General features: G+C 44.3%; 1 protein-coding gene across 7 annotated transcripts in view; it reads right to left on the reverse strand.

The window, feature by feature from the left end:
• LOC119437428 (glycerophosphocholine phosphodiesterase GPCPD1-like) overlaps positions 1-10,183 on the reverse strand; it is a 178,179-nt gene that overhangs the window by 75,578 nt on the left and 92,418 nt on the right. For 3 of the 7 annotated variants that reach the window (XM_049660527.1, XM_049660532.1, XM_037704458.2), the window contains one exon: positions 3,094-3,322. In XM_049660527.1, the coding sequence (XP_049516484.1) occupies positions 3,094-3,322 (229 nt within the window). The other 4 variants (XM_049660533.1, XM_049660530.1, XM_049660531.1 and 1 more) reach the window with 4 other exon arrangements.

A 10,183-nucleotide genomic window follows, 5' to 3' on the forward strand; every position in this document is an offset into this window, starting at 1 on the left:
GTTTGCTCTGCCTGACATCAGATACACTACAAGTGAAGGTGGATCAAAGTTGACCCCTCTGTCTTAGGCATAGATAATAATAATGATGTCTTTGGTTGCATTTATCGATCACCGCATTTTCCAATTCCAGCTTTTTCTGATGCACCGATACTGTTCTTGATGCTCTTTCAAAGGAAAACAAGTCTGTTGTCCTAATGGGAGACATTAGGACATAAATTTACTTGACGCCTGTTCATGTCTACCCCAATATGTTAGTTGTTTCCAAGATTACAGCCTTGCATCTCTTCTTTCTCTTCCTAATTGTTGCTCTAATAATGGTTCGGGAACACTAACTGACCATGCCCTGTCACACCTCCTTTACCCTCCCCCTCTGCATTCATTCTTGAAGTCACATTGCAGATAATTTCCCCACAGCTCTCCGCTTTCGTAGCAGTCCTCGTGTCAATAGCAGAAGTTTCGTTAGGAACGTGTTTGATAGTAATAAATTCATAGAATTGATATCTAACATGCATTGGTCTCTCATAACTCGAATGATGTTGAGTCAGCATACAGCACTTTCAGCAAATATTGAACAATTGAGTCACTTCATCCTCAACACGTGTACAGTGCCATAAAAAGTTATTCCTCCCGTAGATTCCATGGTTAACATAAGGATTTCTTAAAGGGACACTAAAGAGAAATTATTTTAGCTGTGTTATAGTATTACCCTTCCACAACACCAAAAAAGCCACTCATCGCGACAAGATGCTTGGCAAGCCTGAAAAGATGCAAAAACAAAAGACAGGTGGTGCCGCCACCTTGATGTTCCCGCACCAGCCCGCCATGACATCACGGATTTTGATGCCATCTGTTCGGGCCTAGTTATGCTTTTATGGGTAACGATAGACTACACTGTATTCTGAAAGAGCCAAAGGGTGAACATGAAAAGTTTCAAGAACTTTTTACTGAACCACAACGACCTAGATGCGAGGAAAAAAAAAACAACCCGGGGTTCTCAGTGCGAAATTCATAAATGAAACAATTTTCTCTTCTAATATTCAAGCTATTGCAGCGAAATGAATGAAAGTACAGTTATTCAAGAACACTTCAATCTAAACTGATTCAGTGTTTCACTTTAGTTTCCCTTTAATATCTTATGTAAGATAGCTTTATAAAAAATACTAAATAGCAACCGTTTAATCTACGCCTGAAAGATCGCTACCGACATTACTGTAACACTTTGAAGACTATTAAAGAATGTGAAAAAGAGCTATTATCAAAATGAAATTATTTGGTCTGGTTCCGGCATAAAAAAACAACGGTGTTTGATCAATTAATTTCTCAATAATACCATAAATTCTACTAGCATTGCTCATGAAGGATTACTCTACCACAGTGAACATTGCTAAAGCATTCAGCGACTACTTTTCGTCCACCATACCTGTTCCCTCTGCTCCCCTAGACAAACTTGGTCAGTGTGGTCAATCATTTTCTTTTCCCCACAACACAGGGGGAGGTAAGGCATGTAATCGTCAGCATAAGGCCTTCGAGTGCAGGTAACAAATAAAAATGGTTGCCGATGTTATTGCGAATGTGCTTGCCTTCATAATTAATCTTATTTTTGAAAAGGGTGTATTTCCCCACAAGCTAAAAACAAGCAGGGTTATTCCAGTGTTTAAGAACCGGTGATAAATGCTTAATTTCCCATTAAGTTTCTAGTCTTACATTTTTTAGTAAAGTATTTGAAAAACTAATCCACATTCGTTTGTCTAGCTATTGGTAAAAATTTAACTTGTTTCACCCAAAATAATTTGGACTCTGCCATGTGTATTCAACTAACCTTGCTCTTATTTACTTCACCAATATATGAAAAACAAATTGACAAAGGCAACTATGCTGGTTCTGTTTTTTAGATTTCACTAATGCTTTTGATGCAATTAATCAGGACATTCTCCTCTCTAAACTTGCTTCTTACAGCATTGAAGGAACCCCTTTTAACCTGTTTCAATGTTACTTATCCGAGCCTGACCAACAAGTATCCATCTCCGGCATTTATTCTAACAAAAAGACAACTAACGTCAATGTCCCACAAGGCTCAATTCTAGGTCCCCTGTTATTTTTACTATATATTAGTGAACTACCAAAATGTTTAACCACAACGGAATGCATCCTATACACTGACAACACCACTCATATCTTCGGGTAATTCTCCAAGCAATCTTATAAAAACCCTTAATGCCGATCTCGTAAAAGTCACTACATGGTGTTCTAAAGATAAACTTAGTTTAAGGTCTATAAATGACACACAAGTTATGTCACTTTTTATTAATATGCATGCTACTTATCCCTCAAATCATTGTTCGTTCTTTGGCATCGAGCTTGATTCACGCTTAAAATTTAACTTGCACATCCAAGAACTACAAAGAAAAACTCCTTACAAAATTAAGGTGCTACTGAAGGCTAGATCTCATTTTGATTTACATACTCTGATTACTCTATACTACGTGTTCATCCATAGTCATATGAACTATTGTACAACTTCATGGGGATAAACCTAGCACTTTCACCATTCTTTCCTGCAAGACATCCAAAATCAAGCCATCTGCATTCTTACTAGGAGTAATCACCGATCTCAGTGAAATTTAATGTTTACTTATTTGCATATCGAGCAATGAAAGATCACAACGTTCTCTCATTTGTTCTCATGCAAGAATGTACTAATTCAAGTGTTACACGTTTTCCCCCTACAATATCATTTTTTACTTCCCAAGGACCGTACTAACTATGGTACACAAAGAGTTTAATTGAACTGTGGAATTCCTTGCCTTATAATATTAAATCTGCTGTTTCTGTGTCGTCACTTAAACGTCAGCTTTACGATTTATTTGTAACCAATAGCAAGGTTTCATCACCAGTTAATCTCCGAGATAGACCTGAGCGGAAACGTTTTGTGCTAATGAATTATTTTGTGGATTTAAGTACTATTACTGTATTACTGTTTGTGTAATATGCAAGCTGCTGGTATTTCTATTGCTATATATATATATATATATATATATATATATATATATATATATTGCTGTGTGTGGGCCAGCTAAAGGCAAACACACTCACATTGCAGGATCCTCCAGATGCATCTCGAGCGCGCGTGACACCTGCCACTCTCCCAGCTGTGGGGTGCTGCCGCATACGAACACTGCCTCGCCGTGCAGGGTGTCCGCTTGCACTCTCAGATGGAGCTGCCGAGAGCGGTCATTGGCTGTCGCAACTTGGGAAGGAAAGCCACTCGCCAAATTGGTCGTCCAGCCTTCAGCCATCCTCACAGTTGCTGTATTCACTGCTGCTGCAGAAGACAAAGGACAAAAAAGCATGAAGCAGTCTGGTGGCCAGGTGCTGCACGCATTTACCAGGTCGGAAGGACTTGGGGATAATCATAAATAGGTAGATAAAAATGCCGAATATTTGCACTCCAGCGGAATTGCCTTTCAAAAGTACCTAGCTTTCGGATGTGACACTGTCAAAGAATCGTACGCGTGTAAGATTCGTATAATAAATTGCAGAATCGAAACAACAATGGCTTTGCAATAGATTTTTTTTTTTAAGAACGCTCTAATAGATCAATCAATCTGCTTATTTCTGTCTTTCGTGTACACGATACAACGAAAATCGGTGGCAAGAGAAAAAAAGCTGCTTTGTTGCAGCTTGACTGAGCTCTTGCCACCCGTACAAATGAAGCCCTAACTCAACAGAACTAGTAGTCTCAGTTCCAGATCCATTATTTTTTTTTCCATATGTGCTGCAAAAACTCACTAAGCCCTTTCATGAACTGTGGTAGTTTCATGCACAGGCTGTTTATACCAAAATCATTTCACTGTTGCAGATGGGCCTTACCATGCACCACTGATATGCAGCAGAATAGCAAAGAGGAAGAGCCTGTGCCAAGTTGTACTATGGGCACAGCCCTACAAATTCTCGGTGCAGCACCTTAAGATGTAGGGTTAGTGCGCAAGTGCACACAAACAACACTATGCTCGATCATAATGCAAGAATTCAGCACAAGCTCTGCCCACCACACTGCACCTGTGCCTCCATGCTCAATAGGCACAGTTCCTGAGAGACACTGATATTGAGAAATGTTTGCCTCCACCATGAAGTCATGAAAACGAGCAAAAGTACTACTGGACTGGCACAATTATACAAATTATTTTCAGCATATTTGCAACTGAGCTCTTAGGTCGTCACCGACTGCAGGGCAATATAGGGAAGCCGAAATGCTGCAAACAAAAATTTGAGCTTTTCAATGGCGTAACAATCATGTCCAAGTGAGACCCCTTGTACATTATCACACTGCCTTCCATCCTTCTCAAAATTGACTGAAAAGAGATTATGTAAAATATTCATTGCGTCATCACAGACGACGAACAGCACCTGTGGAGTGCCTTTTGAATACCGCGAGCAGACGTGAAAGCCCAGGATATAGCATCAACTTGCCAACCCACCGCATGTTAAACGAGTTCTGCACTTAAGCAGAGAAAAGGGGTTTTGATAAGAAACATGGAGACAGTTACTTTCTCCACGTACATGAAGCTGCTGCTTTAAGCAAGAAACCATGGTGTTTAAGCAAAAAAAAAAAGGTGTTTTCATATTCATAACATTCATTGATATATGAACTGATTTAACAAGCGATTGTTTTTGAGCTGTCCGAGGAGGATATGATCAAGTGGCAAACAATGTTGCGTTAAGAGGTCTGACATCAGACAGCAAACTCAAGGAAGCACCTCTTACAGTGACCTCTTAATATCAATGTAGTCTTTCCAAGCTCCTGACTAAGGCCTTTGTCCATTGAACGAACACAGAGTTGCTGAATCAATCACTATCTTGACAGCAAGCACGCTAAATAATGCCATATCCATTATACATGACAGCATGCCATTTAACCTTTCACAGACATCGTATATCTATCAGTAAACGCTGCCGCACAAGCACAGATTTCCGGCACTGGCATAAGAAATTGTCATACTGGCGCACAAAAAAAAAAAAAAGCAACACCACCAAAAGTGCACCAGTGAGCCCCACAGATTGAAATTGCACAGAACAGAGAGTTCACAAGGCTCGTGCACGGTCTGCCAATTATTTGTACCCCCAAATAGACACGTCAGATGTAACCCAGACGGCGATGGCAAGATCAATATTCGATACAAGTCCTCGGCATTTAGATCGGCTAAAGAAAACGACACAGCACCCAGCAGTCAAACGTCCAGCATTTACCGCACGGCGGGAAAAAAAAAAAACGTTACCCTGAGACTACGCCGCCCCAAAAGAACACTTAAAAGGTGTCCTCAAAAGGAGACGATTCACCCATATTAAACGCGCGCATCAAGAGAAAAGCCAGTCCCACGGGACGCAAGCACACGCACCAAACACGCACAGCAAGGCGAAGCGCAGGCGCGTAGCGGCGCGCAACGGATGAGCGTCGACGTCGGGCGAAACAGCCGAGTCGCGGTCGGGGAGTCCCTCAAGGACAACGCAACCGCCTCGTCACGCCGCGTTCCCTCAGCGCCCTTCGTCAAGAACCAGGGGCGAGGAGGAAACGAGCCAGGGCCCCACAGAGAAGCCGCCCGCACGCTGCCGAACAAAGAAAACGCGCGAACGGAGAACACTCGGGAGGCGGGATTTGCGAGAAAGCAGTACATGACGTCAACAGTGACGTTCTCGGACGCGCGCGCGCGGCACGCCGTGCGCCTGCCTTGAGAGTGAGGGAGAGCCGGGTGAGGGGGCACGGCAGCACAGGCCCCACAGCTGTGGATGGTAACGCTTGACGACAACGGCGCGCTCCGCTCAAAATGATTCGCGCCGGCATTGCGAAAAAGCGAAGCACCCATCAGTACCGCTGCGTCGGCTTCACACGCGCGAGCGCAAGGCGCGTGACACGTAGGCGCGCGCCACTTTCGAAGTTCGTGGCACGCGCATCGACTGGCTTTTTTTTTTTCTTTTTCGTTGCGTTTTTTTTTTTTTGACGAATAACGCCCGAAAAAAAAAAATCACCAGCCCTTCCCCTGTCGATAAAATGGGGGTAAGCGAAGCTTGTGTGTGTGTATCTGACCTTCCTGGTGATTCCCTCCCTTTCTCTCTTTCATGCTTTCTCTCTTTCTTTTTGTCCCTGGTATGTGCCATCGAGTTTGGACCCTTTCAGCACAATCGCCAGGATCGGCCCACTTTTCAGCGTGACACCACCACCACCGCCGACACTTGTGAGCCCACATTTGCTTAAAGAACGGACACTCATGGAATATGAGCACCGAAAGTAGCGACCCAGCGTTTCAAAATTGACTGCTGTGAATGTCATCCAAAGAGAAGGCACAGAATAACCTCTCAAAAGGAGGCGGGACAAGTGGCGGAAACATGCACAACCTTGCACGCTTTCTTAGAGTGGGAGTAAAGAAAAACGCTGTACCAGTTTGGATCGGCGCAGAATTCTTTCAATAATTTACTTTTTCATGGAAAAAAATCAAGGAAGAAAAAAAGAGCACTTTTTCTTTTCTCTCGCTCTCTCTTTGAATTTGATGCCCAAACAAAGGTTCGGCGTCAAGGAATACAGAATGCGTTTTTTTTTTTTTTTTTTTTAGTTTCTTCGCACCTCGACCGCTTTACGAGCCATATACGTCATCCGGTATTTTACCACATTTGACTGTTTTCGTACTTTCGAGTGCCCCAGCGATGTCCTTCACTGACAACGTACCCAGCTGGCCCCGAGGATACTTCCAAATCCGTCACGTCACGGGAACCTACAGCGCAGGAAGTTCAGAGTGGCGCCACGACAACATTTTTTTCATTTCTTTTTCTACACTTATTTCGAGCCTCCGCGTTCACGCCAAAAGTGCTCTGCTTTAAATTGAAGAACTGTGATTTACCAATGCAGCTTAATAAAGTTATCTGCATAGCATCCATTATATGGCATGCGGGGCGACCGGCTGATTGGATCGAAGGTGCATATTGACAACGAAAGTTATTCGCGTCCCCAGAGCATGCATATATATTCTGGGGTTTTACGCCCCAAAACCACCTGATTATGGTGCACGCCGCAGTGGGGAACTCCGGATCAATTTTAACGCGCCCCCAATGCACGGCACGCGGGCGTTTTTCGCATTTCGCCCCCATGGAAATGCGGTCGGGATTCGATCCCGCGACCTCGTGCTCAGCAGCGCAAGCACCCCCGGCGGGTGTCCAGGACGAAACAGAGGACGCCGCTCTCTCGACAGTGAAGTTATTCTAGTGCAGTGTGCCTCCCTGGAACGAAAGCTTCGGAAGGCCCAGTGACGCAACTGCACTTGCCGGCGTGCCAACGGTGTACACCCAAGCGCGCCTGCAAGTGATGAACTTCACGGTATATAGCAACGACTTCACTCCATTCCCAGCCTCCCCTGTACAATGCAGCGCCCCACGAGCAATTTGAGAGAGTTTGTGATTGAACTACGCATGCGCGTATACTTAAAAGAACACTATACAGAACAATTATTCGAGCTGCATTAGTAAATTAGGCTTCTGCAATAACGAGCAAGTTTGAGTGAATGTGCTTGGTAAGCCGGAAAACTAAAAGAAAAAACCAAAAGGGGGGAGGGAGTGGGCCGACGCCACACAAGTTCCTGCACGAGTTAGCCGTGACGTCATGAATTTTCTCAGCGTGTGCTCGAGGCCTGCAGTTAATTTGCTCTTGGCAAAGGAGATGGACTACACTGTATTCTAAAAGAGCCAATGACTGAACTTGGTAAAATTTTCAAGATCTTTTACTCACAGCCGGCCGAAGTGCGAGAGAATATATACATTAATCCGTGGCGTCAGGGCGATGTACCACGCAGGAGTTCCGTCGCGAAATTAGAAAAAAATACAACTTTGGGCCTCATTTTAACTTTAATAATCAAGCTATCACCAAAAAATTAACGAGAGTATAGCTTTGAAAGACTGCTTTGCGAGTCTACGCTGACTTAGCGCTTCACCATACCGTCCATGGGTGTTTGTACGCAGATTGTAAGTAACATTTCAAAATAGCCGTAACAGAAATCCATTAAATTTTAGTCATTCAGCGGGCTCATCGTAATTGAGAAATCGAGGCGAGCTCTCCGTACAAGACAATTAACTTTACGATCGCACGGAATGAATGAATTATGGGGTTTTACGTGCCAAAACCACGATTTGATTATGAGGCACGCCGTATAGTGGGGGACTCCGGAAGTTTGGACCATGCACCTGGGGTTCTTTAACGTGCACCTAAATCTAAGTACACGGGTGTTTTCTCATTTCGCCCCCATCGAAATGCGGCCGCCGTGGCCGGGATTCGATCCCGAAAAAAAATTTAAATTATGGGGTTTTACGTGCCAAAACCACTTTCTGATTACAAGGCACGCCGTAGTGGGGGACTCCGGAAATTTTGACCACCTGGGGTTCTTTAACGTGCACCTAAATCTAAGTACACGGGTGTTTTCGCATTTCACCCCCATCGATTCGATCCCGAAACCTCCGTGCTCAGCAGCCGAAACAAAACAACCAAAACAGCCACCATAGCCACTGAGCAACCACGGCGAGTGATCGCACGGAGCCTAACGCATGTCTCCGAAGGGAGCGTCATTTTATTTAAAAACGGCTATTTTTAAATATTACTTAAGGTGTTCGTAGAAACACCCGGTATATAGTGTCTAATCAAAGCTTCGGTGACAGATCGCAAATTCAACCTTGCAAAGCCCAGCGTATCGAACCGCGCCAGGCGCTCAAACTTATGCCGCCAATATCTATAAACTCAATGCCGCTGTGGCGAGATGGCAGACAATACACAATCAGACAACGAGAGAAATTGTAGAAGCTTGGCACATATCTATATAGACTGCAAGAAGCATGTGTTAGTCATCCGTCTATCGCTTTCAACGACAGCGAAATTCCTTAATAGAAGATAGTGTGCCGATTATGTTGCATTTCTTAATGTTTTTGTCATGTGGAACGTGTGCTCTGTTGCCCATAAGCGGTGATCATGAGATGATTCTCGAGGGTGCATATATATGTGTAGTGTTAGGAATAAAGTTCAGTTGTCAGTCTGCGCTGGTCTTTCGTGTCCTTTTCGTGCTGTTGTTTAGTGTGCGCAAATTTTCCACAATAAAGCCAAACCAAATAGCCCGCCTTTCAGTCTTGTTGATTTAACAAGCAGACAAGCATGCGCTGCGAAAAAGTCCAAGATTGCACGCAGTACAGGAAGAAAATATGCATCCAAAGCCGCAGCAAATATTCTGGCAGGCCTTATGAGCAATCTGTCTGATCGTGTAGGTGAGCGCGAGACGAGCTAGAAAAAAAAAAAAAAAAAGAATTTATATAGCGGCCAATCGTTTCGCAATTACCAGACCATGGCTATACGAGTTTTGCGATGCATAAAAGAAGGATCCACATTTTCTTCGGCACTGCCATGAGCCACTCCAACAATTACTTTCCTTACATATCGTTGATTGACAACAGCGTCGTGCGCTCCAATGTCGATGGACGAACAGTTCAGTGGAAGAGACGTCAAGTTCTGGCAGCACGCATAGCTATCCAAAATTATACGTTTCACCAGGGTCCTTCAATACTTTTTGAATACAGTATTGAAGGACCCTGGTTTGAACTTTGCATCATACTCTGCCTGGTTCTGTCGGCGAAAAAACACTCATCCCTGCAAATATCGTTCACCGCGATCGCTAGAACGGCGCTTCCGTTGGCAGCATGAGGTCTCGCCTGAGCGTTTTCAATCGCCAAAGCACGCCAGTAGCTAATTTCATTCGACAGATAAACGTGTCACATCGCACACACTTTGACATGCGGCCTCCTAAGCATCGCGAGCACCGTTCGATTAATGAAGCACCCGTCTCTCCGCCGGCCCAGTGGCGTGGCGGCTCCGCTGACACCAGCGAAATTCGCGAATAACGAAGAACTTCCCACAGCGATAGTAATTTCCAATGGCGTCGATCTATCGCTCTTACTTTCCTGCAGGCGAACGGTGACCAGCTAATGCTATGGCCTTTCAGTTCCGAAGCCCATTCAAACCGTCAGGGTTATTGAAATGCAGAGCACATCACAACCGCACGAAAAGGCAGGCTCAGTGCAGTTCAATGGTGTTCTGTAAAAAAGCTGACCTCCGATCTCACGGCAAGGGAGGAAACGGTTGCTAAGAGGGGGCGGACAATACAAT

The sequence above is a fragment of the Dermacentor silvarum genome, chromosome 1, assembly GCF_013339745.2.
Source record: "Dermacentor silvarum isolate Dsil-2018 chromosome 1, BIME_Dsil_1.4, whole genome shotgun sequence".
NCBI classification, from domain to species: Eukaryota; Metazoa; Arthropoda; class Arachnida; order Ixodida; family Ixodidae; genus Dermacentor; species Dermacentor silvarum.